The 15,645-nt window shown below is 37.8% G+C and overlaps 1 protein-coding gene across 1 annotated transcript in view; it reads left to right on the plus strand.

Annotated features, from left to right (window-relative positions):
- Nucleotides 1-15,645, plus strand: part of LOC150100214 (uncharacterized) — an 850,396-nt gene that overhangs the window by 288,619 nt on the left and 546,132 nt on the right. Inside the window, exon 15 of the mRNA XM_090402345.1 lies at nucleotides 790-843. Within this exon, the coding sequence (XP_090258471.1) occupies nucleotides 790-843 (54 nt within the window). The remainder of the gene's footprint in view (nucleotides 1-789; nucleotides 844-15,645) is intronic.

The following is a 15,645-nucleotide window of genomic DNA, read 5'->3' on the forward strand; positions in this document are numbered from 1 at the left end:
CCCTTTAGTTTCCATTAGACTTTTGGTTGTTCATTTATATGAGATTGGTGAAAAAGGAAAACTGATTGCCTTTGGCTATATGATGATATAAAAGTATTGAGGCCATTTCTCTATCTCTCATGCTATCTATCTGTCTTTTCTTTCTCCTAATACTATTGCAAGAGTGCAATAGTATTAGGAGAACGAAAAGGTCAAAACCAGTCTGGGTAGTGACCCTTTCCGTAAGTATCCCATAATGCATAGCATTATAAATGTCCATAAGGATATGTGCTTTGCATTATGGGATACTAAGGCAAGTGATGTGAAGTCATTAGCTTCTATATACGAGTTGCCCCAGTCCTGAAAATACTTAGGCGCAAACTTTGTTTACTTACACTCGGATAAAGGATTAAACCAAGTATATAATTTTTTGATATTTTTAATTTATAGATGTTAATTTTAATGAAAAGAAGACAATTTATTTCTTTGGAGTTACATTATAATACGATTAAATTAATTTTCAGGAATCAAAATAAGAGAGCTGCAGTTTTAGGAAGATATGGATAAAAACTGTTTTAAAAATACTTGGATCTTAGTAGCTACAAAGAAGTTTTATCCATTGATTAGACAATGGTGTAAATCTGCCCACGGACACCATAATGTGTTTGATGAAAGTGAAGGAAGAATTTGTAATTTATTTCTCTCTCTCTCTCTCTCTCTCTCTCTCTCACTCTCTCTTAAACACATGGATCCATTAAAAAATGTACAAAAAAAGTATTAAGTAAATACAAACTGTTATATATCTTTCAGGGACCTCCTGGCCCAAGAGGAGAAAGAGGAAGAGAGGGCCCTCCTGGACCACCTGTAAGTCAACATATATATAAAAAGTTCACATTCAAACTAAGATGTTAATTAATGTTATATAATACCTATAGTTAACCATAATGCTGTTTAGAATAAAATTGTTGTGTGATGTTGAAAATAATACATTTTTATTATTAGAATTTTTTTGTAATTAAAATGTCTTAGACAGCATGTAATAGAGGGAACAAGAGGTTCAAGAATTGTGGATTTGGTCATAGCATCAGAAGAGTTGATAATAACGGAGATGACATCTGTCCCACCATTTGCAGAGAGTGACCATGTGGTTTAGACTTGAAAGATGAATAGACATGCAGGAGTATCAAAGAGACAGGAACGTATGTGGAATTATAAAGCAGGTGATTATAATAGTCTTAGATGTCAACTTTGAGAAGTTTTGTGGAGGGAGGAATTGGAAGGCCGGGATATCATTATTACTTGGGAAATTGTGAAGGAATATTTGTTAGCAGCAATGTGTAATAAGCTGTATTCTACAAGTGAAGGAGAGAACACAATTTGCTGTAAAGTGGTTGAGAAACAATATTAAACAGGAACTGCATGTGAAAAAGAGGCTATGGAAGAGATATAAGGAGACAGGTGAAGAGAAGATGCATGAAGAATGTAAGACGCAGGCCAGGAGAGTGACTAGTATAGTAAGGATGGCAAAATTGGAATATGAGAAGGTATTGGCCCTAAGATCCAAAGAAAATCCTAGAGAATTCTTTAACTTTTTCTTTAACATTGTGAGATAAAAATGGGAATAGAGTGACTGATGCAGAGGACATAGTGGAATTGTTCAACGAACACTTTATTGGAGTATTTCATCCTGGAGGAGTAAATTTTAATACTAGAGGGATAGGGCAGGTTCGAGGTTTAGAAGTGCAGGAGGAGAGTGTGTTCCAAATATTGAGTTCTATGGATGTCAGTAAAGCCGTGGGACTGGATGGTATTTCACCACGAGTTTTGAGAGAATGTGCTAAAGAACTGACAGCTCCTCTGACCTGGCTATTCAATGAAAGTCTGGCTATGGGAAAGGTGCCCATGGAATGGAAAGAAAGTAAGATAGTGCCATTGCATAAGGGCGGTAGCAGACTGGAAGTGTCTAATTATAGGCCAGTTTGTGTGTCATCAGTAGTTAGCAAGATCTTGGAGAAATTAGTGAGGGACCACAGCACTAGGCAGATGAGGGTAATGTTATCTGTGAGAGTCAACATGGATTTGTTAAGGGGTGCTCTTGTTTTAGCAATATGCTAGCCTTTTATAATAAAGTTACAAGAGCAGTTGATGAGAATGAGGGAAAGGCATGTACTGCCATTTTCTTGGATTTAGCGAAGGCATTTGACAGGGTGCTACATGATAAGCTGATATTTAAGTTGCAGCATATGGGTTTGGATGTCAGGTTGGTCATTTGGATTCAGGATTGGCTGTCCGATAGGTATCAGAGAGTTATGTATGGTGGGGCAGTTTCAAGGAGGCAGAGGGTTACAAGTGGGGTCCCACAGGGCTCAGTACCTTTATATCAGTAACATTGTCAGTGAATTACAGGGGGCTATTCAGTTGTTTGCAGATGATGCAAAGCTAGGAAGGATTATTAGTAATAGTGCAGATGCGGCAGCCCTGCAAGAGGATTTGAATAAGCTAGATAGATGGGCAAATGAATGGGGGTCTCAGCTTAATGTAAGGTCTTGAAGTTTGGGACACATCGATGTGTCACTGCATACTCTATGGGCGGAGTTAAACTGGAGGAAGTAGGAGAGACAAGAGATCTGCGTTTGATAGAAACCTGAAATTCAGGGGACATATTGCGAAGGTGGTGAAGGTAACACTGAGGATTACTGCAGTACTGAGAAGGTCACTGACTGCAGAGATAAAAGAGTTATCATTCTGCTGTGTAAAACCCTGATCAGACCACACTTAGACTATTGTTCTCAGATTTGGTCCTTAGGATTTGAAGGTCATAAATTAACTGTGCCAAAGGTACAGAAGCAGATAACAAAGGTGGTTTAAGGACTCTGCAATGTTAGTTATGAGGATCGGCTGAGGGAATGTGGACTGCAGAGTTTGGTTGATAGAAGAAGGAGAGGTGATGTTATTATTATTATTATTCAGGCCTCCATGGAGTCAAAAGACTCATCGTGGGAAGGTCCTTTCTAAGAAATCTATCAAGACTCATTGAGGGAGTTCCCTCCTAAGAAACACAAAGTCTATCATTCCACTCCTTAAATGCATTGATCGTTCTTGCTCTCACCACTCCATCAGGCAATGCATTCCATGGTTCAACCACCCTCTATGCAAAGAAACCATTCCTCACCCTCTTGCTCACAGTTTCCTTTCTTAACTTCCAGGGATGGCCCCTTGTCATGACTCCTTCCCGCTGTTCAACCAAGCGAAAGAACTCCCCAGTGTCAACCCTTTAAGTTTAAAAGTCTCAATCACATCACCCCTCCTTCTTCTATCCACCAAACTCTGCAGTCCACACTTCCTCAGCCGATCCTCATAACTAACATTGTACAGTCCCGACACCATCTTTGTTATCTGCCTTTGTACCCTTTCCACAGTTAATTTATCCCCTTCAAATCCTGGGGACCAGATCTGAGAACAATAGTCCAAGTGTGATCTGATCAGAGTCTTATACAATGGAATGATAATAATTTTATCTCTGCAGGTCAGTGTTCTTCTCATTTTTGCAGCAATCCTCTGTGTTACCTTCACTACCTTTGCAATATGTCCCCTAAATTTCAGATTTCTATCAATCATCAAACCCAGATCTCATGTCTCTCCTACTTCCTCCAGTTTAACTCCGCCCATAGAGTATGCAGTGACACATTGATGTGTCCCAAACCTCAAGACCTTACATTTTGCTGCATTAAGCTGAGACCCCCATTCATTTGCCCATCTATCTAGCTTATTCAAATCATCTTGCAGGTCTACCATATCTGCACTGTTACTAATAACCCTTTCACAAAATATACGGACAATGTCATTAATATAAAGGTTAAACAATATAGTTCCCAGTACTGAGCCCTGTGGAACCCCACTTGTAACCTTCTGCCTCTTTGATATTGCTCCACCATACACAACTCTCTGATACCTATCGGACATCCAATCTTGAATCCAGTTGACCAATCTGACATCCAGACCCATGTGCTGCAACTTGAATATCAGCTTATCATGTGGCACCCTGTCAAATGCCTTTGTTAAGTATATTAAAATGGCAGTATATGCCTTTCCCTCATCTAATGCTCTTGTAACTTTATCATAAAAGGCTAGCATATTGCTAAAACAAGAGTGCCCCTTCAGAAATCCATGTGATTCTCACTGATAACATTACCCCTCATCTGCCCAATGCTGTATATTGTCCCTCACTACTTTCTCCAAGATCTTGCTAACTACTTATGATACACAAACTGGCCTATAATTAGACACTTTCAGTTTTTTACCGCCCTTATGCAATGGCACTATCTTACCTTCCTTCCATTCCATGGGCACCTTTCCCGCAGCCAGACTTTCATTGAAAAGCCAGGTCAAGGGCACTGTCAGTTCCTTAGCACATTCTCTCAAAACTCGTGGTGAAATACCATCCAGTCCCACAGCTTTACTAAGATCCAGAGCACTGCGTATGTGGAACACACTGTCCTCCTGCACCTCTAAACCCCGAATCCCTCTAGTTTTCAAATTGACTCCTCCAGGATGAAATACTCCAATAAAGTGTTCATCAAACAATTCCACTATGTCCTTTGCATCAATCACTCTATTCCCATTTTTATCCCACGTTGTCATTCTTCCACAGTCATTTCTCCTCCTACTGGCCACATATCTAAAAAATTCCCCAGGATTTTCCTTGGATCTAAGGGTTAATCTTTTCTCATATTCCAGTTTGCCTTCCATACTAGTCACTCTTCTGTCCTGTGTCTTATATTTTTCATGCATCTTCTTGAACAGCAACAATTTGTGGCTAATTTAAAAAAAAATTGTGATAGACAACAAAAGGACCTAAAATCTTAATTGCCAACTTCTTTTGTTGGATACATTGTCTGTTATTGATATGAACTGCCAGGAGACAGTCGTTTTAAGGTCAAATTAATACTTTTTCTCCCTCTCTTTCTTTATCTAACAATAGATGGCACCAGTTAGGACATTAGTTCTTTGTGTTGCCTATTACAATTTTTTTAAACTAGTTCCACTATTATACCAAATTGCTGCCATTTATGTACTGTGACAAACTGTTTTTGTGCTCCTCTGAAGATGCTGGATACAATACCAGTGAAATATCAGTAAATAAGTTAAATAAATATTAATGATTTTCCTATTAACCTGTGTTATGAATTTATACTTTTAAATAAATTTCCATGAACTGCCAATGCATAAGTCTCTGTATAGTTATCATAAAACACAAATTGCTGAACTTTAGTGAATAATTTGTGCAAAAATAATTCAAATTGTAACTGAAACGAAAGTAATGTTCAGCCATGGCGCCCTCTAGTGATCAGATAACAGAAAGTTAATTCAGAGATGTCAGGCTTGATGTGGTCATATATGAATAATATAATAGATAAGATGTTATGTTCTTGTTTTAATCTTATACTCAAATATAAACAAACAAGGTTTGCATATGAAGTTCTTAACACACTAAGCTGCTTGCATATAGAGGCTGTTGATTCACATCAGTTGCTTTAGCATCCCATAATGCAAAGCATGCTTTATTTCAGGCATGTATATTGCTATGCATTATGGGAAGGGTACCTATTCAGAGTTGTTACCACCTTTATTATTATTACACCCTCCATTAAGTTGGCAGACTCATTGTGGGAGGTTCATTCAACTGACAACATATTTATCATACTGAATCTTAAAATCCTTAACATTCTCTGCATTAACAACATATTCCAGAAATGCATTCCATTCACTCACAATTCTCCATCTGAAAAATCTACTCCTCACATCACCTTCACCAAACTCTTACTTAATTTCCACGGACTGCCTCTGGTTCTTTCCCTCTTGCCTCCTACTCTTTTTATAATTCCTTCTAGATTAATCTCATAAAATCTCTTCACTAACTTAAGAATACCTGCTTGCAAATAGAGGCTATTGATTCACATCCGTTGCTTTAGCATCTGATGTGAATCAACACCTTTTTTTTCTTGAGATTGAGATCCCTTTAATAAAGGTTAAAACCAATGCAATTTGATGCAAAGTCACCAGTCTCCATATACAAGTAACCTAGTTGTGAAGATATTTCCTATGTAAACTTTGTTTACTTATAGTTGGGTATAGAATTAAAATAAGAATATAATTTATTGTGTATTATAATTTATTTGGTAATCAAGTAAAAAAAGAAAAAACTTTCTACAACTGTCTGAGAAGGAATGCTTCCCAGATCAGTTGCAAATTAATGCAGTCATACTTATTAAGGTTAGGAGAGTATTTCATAGCTGATGATGATTCTAAAAATAACCTCTCAGATCTGTTGCAGCTTCTAAGAAACATGATTGTCCTCCTCTTTACCAATACTGACTTTCCAAATTAATGAAATGCCAAATTTAGGAACTTTAGAACATGTAGTGACTTCTAAAGTCACTGTAGGTCAAAGAGACTCTTTTTAGAAGCAGAATCAACTATGAAACAATCTCCTAATCTTAATTTGTATGGCAATTAAATTTTATCTGATCCCCAGAGGAAACCATGACTGGACATTAGTTTATTTTTAGTTATATTTGTGAAGTATTTTTGTAACTAAAGTTGAGTGATTTGCGTCTGGTAACAGTTGTGATTTGTGCACTGAAGTGGCTGGTTGGAAATTAAGTGAAGGATTAGGAAATACATTATTTCTTTTATTCCCCTGGTTTCATTTATACTGTAAAGCATTATTCTGTCTTTTTAAAAAAATTACAATAATATGTTTAAAGAAAATGATTTATTATATTCCTTTAATTTTAATTTTGTCATTTGAATTTCAATTAATTTTGATATTTCATTTTAATTTGAATATTCATTATAGTTCCATTAGTAGAATCGAATAGTGATTAAATGAAAAAGTAAAACTTATGTACAGTAGACTCTCGACTATCCGGCCTAATGTGGCAGAAGGGCAGGCCGGATAACACAAAAGCCGGATAGGCTGCAGTTCTAGGCCTACCTTTTCACATTTGTGTGAAAAGGTAGGCCTTAGATGAAAGAGTCAAAACTTACAGTTTTTAGTTTTTGAAAAAGTCCTTGATAGATGACTGCTTCACCCTTTTAGCCCACTTACACAAGCAGATGATATCAGCTGCATCGCTTTCTCCTGCTCACTAATGTACTGCAGCGCTGCCTCAATCGTCTTGAACTCTTCCTAATGTGGGATGAGATTTTTCCTGTCATCTAAGGATGCCTCCTCCTCCTCTTCTTCTTCTCCCTGTGTCACCATTTTCACATTGTTGTCAGTTATTTCATCAACTTCGTCATTTGACATCCATTCTGTAATGTCCTCTGCATTGACTCACAGGTCAGTACATTTTTGAGCAACGAAACAAGTTTATCATTTTCATCTTCCACTTCGGTTTCACACACAGGTTCAAGGTTGAAATGTCCACCTTCATGGTCCAAAAGAATTTTCCAAGACTTTACAAGTGATATGTTTCGAATCTCTTTACTAACAATTTACTAACATAACCAGGAACAGTGGCAAACATATTCCGCACTTGTGGACATCCGGTATACAACTGACAAAGCGGGGAAATCCGTACTCTGCATGTTTCAACTTGTGTTATGCACATGGCACGTAGGAGGATTGTAGCAGATGCCCGCTTGCAAGGCCTTAGCAAAGTAAATTACAGTATGTATTCCTCATTTTATCACGGAGAATTACTGTATTATTATAATTCTCCGTGATAAAATCTGAGCTCCGGATAGTACGGAGGCTGGATAGTCGAGAGTCTACTGTATATACAAGCTTATCCATAGAAGACTTTTGCAAGCACCCATGCATTATGCAGGATCTGAACCTGCAGCCTTTGTGATAAATACATAAGATCAACCTGGTTGGTGGAGCAGATAGCACAACATTCAATCAAGTGACTATGGATTTGAATTTCACAGTATATGGATGTTTGTGAATGCCTATAGGTTTCAGCTGATTGAAGACCTGAAGTGGCTTAAAACAGTTCCATGTTTGCTCTCTAGAGCAGCATTTTTGGATTCTGTAATAAATGAGATAGTATATTGCCTCTGTAGTGCAATTGGAAGAACAATGGTATGTTGTGCTCTTTGAATAGAAAGGGCCTAAGTTTGATTCTTGTCATGATGAGCAGAATCTTTATATGCTTTTTTTTTTTTTTTCAATTGGAAGTGAGTCAGCCGATCTCATATGGAGTTAGCAGGGATTTTGCTCCCAAAAACTCAGGTTTTTCATCCCACATATAGACAAATTGGCCTCAAGAACATATGCAATTTACAGACAAAAATAATAGTGGTGGTAGTGGTGGTAGACAGTAGATGGCATTAGTGTAGATGATGATGATGGCAGTGATGGCTCACTGCCATCATCATCATCTTGGTGGATTAAGTGGTGGAGGTGGAGAGTAGGTGCCCTTCCTTGATGAGTCTTTGAACTCCTTGGAGGTATCACATAATAATAATAATATATAAAAATATGAAATTAAAAATGTCTATGTAGCCTTAAGGAAATGGCATTTGCTCCAATATCACTATATCACCAGAAGAAGAGGTTCAGTTTTAGTCACTGACTTGAAGAACTTTTTCTAGGTTGTTTTTTCAGTAGGTTCCTGAGTTATTTAATCTTTGGCAATGGATTAAGGTGTTTCAACTGTAGAACTTGGCACTGTTTCAGACAATAATATAGACATCTTATGGTTTAATATTACAAGTTGGCAACATTTGTGTGCTGGACTCTCACTTAATGTCTCTGGAATTATTGTTAGGCTTAGACTCAGCTTTCAGTGGTGACTAAGGGTGGATTTTGATTTGAAGAGAGACAAATATGGTATACAAGAGAACATAAAAGAGTTACTGAAAGTAGAAAAAGAAAAGAGTTAAAGAATAAAGATAGTGAGTCTGTTGCCATGGTTATGATAGAGGTAATTTGAGAAAGAGGGCCATGATTGCGAATCAGTGAATGTTTAGGCTATGGCAGTAGGAATAATGTGGAGTTTGTGGATGTGTGGAGTGAGCTAAATGAATGGATTTAATAAGGGAGATGATTTTAAATGGAGTGAGAATGGAGGTACAAAATCAGGAAAATGGGCCATTAGTGGGGAAGGAACAAGTGAGTGAGTAAGTGTAAAGATGCCAGTGAAGTATTTGGGTGTAAGAATGAACAAAAAATGCTGAAGGTAGTAGCGAAGGTAACAAATCGGAATAAGACAGTTAATATCAAATGTAAGAGTAATTGTGGGCTGGGAGGGAGGGAGGGCCTACTGTCTTTATGTAACTACTGCCAGAAGTATTTGGAACAAGGAGAAGGTGTTTTTTGGCATTGATTACTTTTTGCCTGAAGGCTATTGGCATTAGTGAGACATAGCTAATAGAAGATGATATAGTTAATGGAGTATAACGTAAGGGGTAGAGTATTTTCAGGAAGTGTAGAGAGAGAGAGAGAGAGAGAACAGGATGTGGGAAAGGATATGGCTGATAACAGTAGATGAACTGCAGCCGATAAAAGAGAATAAGAGTTTATCAGTAGGTCAGAGAAAATATAGAGCATGAGATATTGAGCAAACTGAATAAAACATTCAGTTTTATCCAGTTTGCTCAATATCTCATGCTCTTGGTTCCTGTATAGGAAGGGATGCAAAGGATCATTTGGATAGTATGCATTGGCAAATAAGTCCTGTGATGGGATAGTAATTATATAATAGAATTTGTCTATAAGGCAATCCCATTGCCATCGATTGGTGATAGTGAACATGAGGCCTTCACCTGAGAGATTTTTAAAACTTGTGAAATTTTCAATTAAGAAGAGGTATATATGGAATTACAGATCTAGTAATTATGACAAACTCATGAGACTAGTCAGAGCAATGCCATGGCATAGTAAACTGTGAGAATCAAATGTTGATGGGAAATGGTAAAGGTGATGTTTGAAAGAAACAACAGACTTCATATACCCATAGTCAGGAAGACGTCATGTGCAAGTTAAATCACTCCTTGCATTAACAACACATTCTGGTAATGTGTTCCATTCACTGACAATTCTCCATGTAAAAAATCTACTCCTCACACCCCTCTTCACCACACTTTTGCATAAATTCCAGGAATGACCTCTGGTTCTTCACCTCTCACCTTCTACTCTCTTTATAATCCCCTACCCTTTACAAATCCATGCTGACCATCAAAAAGAATGTTATGGCCATCAACCCTATCCTGTATTCTATTCCTTATCAATTCTCTCCTTCACCTTGACCACAACTGCTGTTATACAGACTGGCATATAGTTGGAGACTTCTGTCTTAGAACTATGCTTGTTGAGTGATACTATTTTGCCTTCTTTCCACTCCTTACGAACCCTACCCACTGCAAGACTTTCATTAAATAACCAGGCCAAGGACATAGCCAACTGTGGTGCACATTCCTTAAGAATACGTCATGATATATCATCCATTCCCATAGCCTTATTAACATCTAACCCAACCAACATCTGAGGTGTATACCTCTGATTCTTTCACTTCCAATTCTCCTAATATTTGTCTCTCTTCTATATATTTCTTGGCTTCATTTACACCAGCATGATATGCGCTGATGAAATGTTCATTCAGTAATTCCTCTATATCCTTTGCAGCTGTCATTCTTCTGCCATGCTATCCACCAGTGTTAATTTGCCATAATTATTTTTTCTCTTGCTTGCCGTATAGTGGAAAAATTTCCTTGAGTTAACCTTGGCCTGAATAGCCAATCTCCTCTCATACTACACCTTTTCTCTCTTTACCATGCCTGTTACCTTTCTAGCCTGCACTATATACTCTTTATGGATCCGATCACCACAACTGTCTTGTACCTCCTCCATAACATTTTCTTTTCCAGTACAGCTTGCTTGATTTCACTGTTATCCTCCTAGTCTATTTACTCGCTTAACCCTTGGTATGCAGTTATACATTGCTTTTGAGAAAGGTGATATGATAGAGACATTTAAGTTAGTGAGAGGATTTTATCAAATTAATCCAGAAGTGGGGGGGGGGGGGGATTATAAAATGAGTAGAAGATGAGAGGGGAAGAACCAGAGGTCATTCCTGGAAGTAGTGTAAAAGTGTGAGGAGTAGATTTTTACATGGAGAATTGTCAATGAATGGAACGCATTACCAGAATGTGTTGTTAATGGAAGGAGTGTTAAGGATTTTAAGATTCTATATGATAAATATGTTTTCAGTTGAATGAACCTCCCACGATGAGTCTGTTGACTCCATGGAGGGTGTAGATAATAATAATAATAATAATGAGCAAGTCACAGAGGTCAGCATTTGGCACTGTCATAATATCCAAAGGACAAATACTCTTGTTTGGATGAGATTATATTCTTAGTTACCAAGATGTATGGAAGCGAAATCTGGACAATAAAACAAAAAGACAAACAAACATTAACAACAGTAGAAATGAAGTTTATGAGAAAAACTGCAAAGTATACCCTATTTGATCACAAAAAGAAAGGAAGATATTATGAAAGAATTAAGCCAAGAACCAGTAATAGAAAAAATTAAAAAATCATCATCTTCATCATCATCATCATCATACGTATCATGGATTTAGGCCTAGTATGGCCTGTTCCGGCCTTAGAAGTCATCGTTGAATCGTTTAAGAGGACGTCTTGGTTTTCTTTTTCCTAATGGCTTGTACTTTAAATTAAAAATTGTAAATTAAAAAATATAAACATAAATGGATGGAACACGTTCAAAGAATGAAAACAGAAAGATTACCAAAACAAGCCTTAAAGTACAAGCCATTAGGAAAATGAAAACCAGGACGTCCTCTTAAACGATTCAACGATGACTTCCAAGGCAGGAACAGGCCATGCTAGGCCTAAATCCTTGATACACATGATGATGATGACCAAGATGAGAACTGATTTTTACATTGTTTGGAAGGAAAATTGGTTAAGCAAATATTAGTGATATTTGTAGTATTGTTATTTGGTATTTTAGTTAGTAGATAGACAATTTACATTAGGTCATTACAAAGACTTTACAAAGACTTCATCAATTAGAATTTATATGGTCACTTGTATAGACATTGTTATATCTCATTGGAAGTGATCTGCTTGTCACATTTCACAGCATTTGAAAATCTTGAACATTTAAATTGCATTAACTGTGACTAGTGGTGTGCCGCAGGGTTCTGTTCTTGGACCACTGCTGTTTAATCTATTCATTAACGATATAGGGAAGGATCTAAGTGGAACAGTTCATTTGTTCGCTGATAAAGCAAAGTTGGGTAGGGCGATAGTGAATGCAGATGTCAAAGTCTTGCAGGATGACTTAGATAAATTGGAGTTCTGGGCTAAGGAGAATGGATGTCAATTTAATGTGACAAAATGTAAGGTTATGCATTTTGGGGTGAAAAGATTGGCAGCAGTATACCACATTGGTGGAACTGTACTCCAAGAGATTGATGAAGCCAGGGACTTGGGAGTGTTGGTGGATAGGGAGATGAAGTTTAGGGGGCACATTGCAAAAGTAGCTAAATCAGCTCATCAACTCACTTGGTTGTTGAAAAATACTTTGACGAGCAGAGACAAGCAAGTTATTGTACTTCTGTACCGAGCCCTGATAAGACCTCATCTCGATTACTGTGCCCAGATTTGGTCACCTCGGTTCCTTCTTGATGGGGAGGAGGTGGAGAGGATCCAGAGGCGAGTGACTAAGATGATAGCAGGTCTATGGAATGAACCATATGAGAACAGGTTGAAGATTTGTGGGTTGCAGAAACTAGTTGATAGGTGGAAAAGGAGAGATATGATTGAGACATTCAAATTGCTAAAAGGATTCTATAGGATCAATTCAGAGGATATTTTTGAGATCAGGACTGGTGGTGGGAGAACTAGGGGACACCTATGGAAGCTGGGCAAGAGTGTGGTTAGCAGTGGTGTTAGAGCTGGGTTCTTTACTTTTAGAGTGGTAAATGAGTGGAATAAGCTGCCAGAGTCTGTTGTGGGTGCTATGACAGTGAGCGAGTTCAAGGCAAGGTATGATAGATACTGTGAGAATGTCGAATAGTTGTCTGGACATGATGTTTAGGGCCTCCCTCGATGAGTCTAAGGACTCTCTGGAGTAGCCAGAAATAATAATAATAATTAAGTTTGTTCTAAAAATCATGAGATTGCAACCAAAATACTGCTGTTTTAGTATTTTGGTTGCATAGTTATATAAACAAAGAAACAAACAAAAAAGTTGCAGCAAAGCCAAAATGCAAGATTAAAAGGTTTTTGAACTACAGTGCTGGAATGTCTGCAGAAGTGAGACAATCAACCAATGCATGCTTTGACATAATAATTCTTCTGAACATTGAGACTAACTTGTTCTGGAATTTATGGACAAACATAAATAAACATAAATCATCCCACTTATGCATCATAACTCTATAAATCATAAAGTATCATATGCTATGATATGTGAATGACCATGCATAAAGAACCTCTGTAGCTCAGTTGGTATAGACAAAGCCCTTTGGTCAGAAAGACCTGGGTTTGATTCCCATCCGTGATGTGGAGTACCTGATGACTTTATCTGGTCTCTTTCATGAAAGGTGAGTTAGGTGGTCTCATACAGAGGTGGGAGGGGGGGGGGGGTTCATCCAGAAACTTGAGTTTTTCATCTCCGAGAACAGGCAAACTGGCTCTGTGAACACATATGGGTTACAGTCAGGAATACTTAACACGTGCGCTGCCACGCTCCTCGGTCAGAGTTTGTTACCGCACGCCAAGCAATTTCACTTCTTCAAGGTCAGTACAAGTAATCTCGTAACCGGCGGTAATCAGCATATGAATATATTCGTAGCTGGCTTGTGAGGCTCATATACCAACTACGAGTATACACATGTTCGCTTCTCACTCCGCACGCCAAGCACTTTTACTTCTTCAAGGTCAGTATAAGTAATCTTGTACCCAGCGGTAATCGACATACGAGTATATTCGTTGTTGGCTTGTGAGGCTCATATACCAACTACGAGTATACTTGTAGTTGGCAGTGAACGTGTTAAGACCCAGTCATAGGCCTGATTCGTCAACTATGTCAGTCCCAAGCTCAGATAAAATTAGGGGGGGGGGGATTGAGATGATGCAGTACCTCCCAGTCATTGTATCATCATATGAAATAAATAAATAAAAATATGCATAACTTTTCCTTTTTTTTTTCTGAACATAAAATGAACTGATTTGATAATGCTGATACAACATGAAAAAATATAATGAGAGAGCATTTAGCTATACCAAAAACTGCAATCAAAAGGTATCCAATAGAGCAAATGAGCACATAAAAAAAAGAGCCATGTGCTAACATCTGTGAATGGTTAATCTCCTTCAAAACTTTAAAGGTGATTAAACCCAAGATTCAGCAAACATATTATTTTGCTTTTCATTGATATTTTTTTTACTGACCTGATTTACAAAGTTCCTTGAAAACAAACTGGCATCTGCCCCTAGCCCCCCCCCTCCTACACACACACACACACACACACACACACACACACACACACACACACACACACACACACACACACACACACACAATTAACATTGGTACTGCAATCTGTGTGTGTGTGTGTGTGTGTAAGGGATATAGTTGAAATGATTCCAAATTTTTGAAGATGATAATGATGGGAGTGACTGTGGGGATATCTGTTGGTGTGGGTAGCTTTTCTGTAAATCGAGATTTTTAGTTTCTCTGAGGAACCGGTCAGTTTGATGTCCAAAAAATGAAGAGAACTATTACCTTCAAAACTCAGCCGTAAATTTTATGTTCGGATGTTGATTATTTAGATGTTCTAGGAAATTCAGGAGAGATTCATGGCCATGGCTCCAAATCAGGAAAATGTTAGCGATGTTCCAGTGCAATTATCCCGTTCCTGTAGCGGTTCTCAATCAGATCTGCAAAATACCACTCTACAGCTGCAATCACCTCTTGATTGGAAGAAAAATACTGACCAGCGATGAAGCGTATTAGTTTTGGGAAGAGATAGAAGTCAGAGGAAATCAAATCTGGGGAATAGGGTGGATGTTCCAACAATTCATAGTACAGAACCCTTAATTTTGCCATTACCAAAACACCTTTGTGGGCAGGTGCATTGTCATGATGAAATATGATTTTTTTCTTCTGCAAACCAGGTCTTTTCTCACGAATTTTTTCATGTAGTCTGGTTAAAAGATCAGAATAATATTCCCCAGTTATTCTTTTACCCTTTTCAAGATAATAAATAAACAAAATGCTAGCATCCCAAAACACTGATGCATGATTTCCTGCTGATGGAACCGAACAAGCTTTTGATTTGCAATTCTTGATGCAAAATATATCCTACACGTTCTTTTGAAATGCCTATAGTCTCAGCAATTTCACGCACTTTGACTCGCCGGTCATCCAATACCATATCATGCACTTGATCAATGAATCAATGATTTCTGTGTCCTTCACGTGGATCATCTTCAAGGCTGGTATGGCCAAGTTTAAACTTGGCAACCCATTTCTTAATTGTCGAAAAGGAAGGAGAAGAGTGCCCATAAACATTTATGAACTTCAAATGAATTTCTTTTGGCATTAAACCTTCTTTTACAAAGAATTTTATAACCGCACGATACTCAATTTTATCCATCTCAAAGGATATTATTCA

Source organism: Typopeltis vanoorti, chromosome 13 (genome assembly GCF_054136105.1).
Source record: "Typopeltis vanoorti isolate ZY-2024b chromosome 13, IOZ_Tvanoo_1.0, whole genome shotgun sequence".
Lineage (NCBI taxonomy): Eukaryota > Metazoa > Arthropoda > Arachnida > Uropygi > Thelyphonidae > Typopeltis > Typopeltis vanoorti.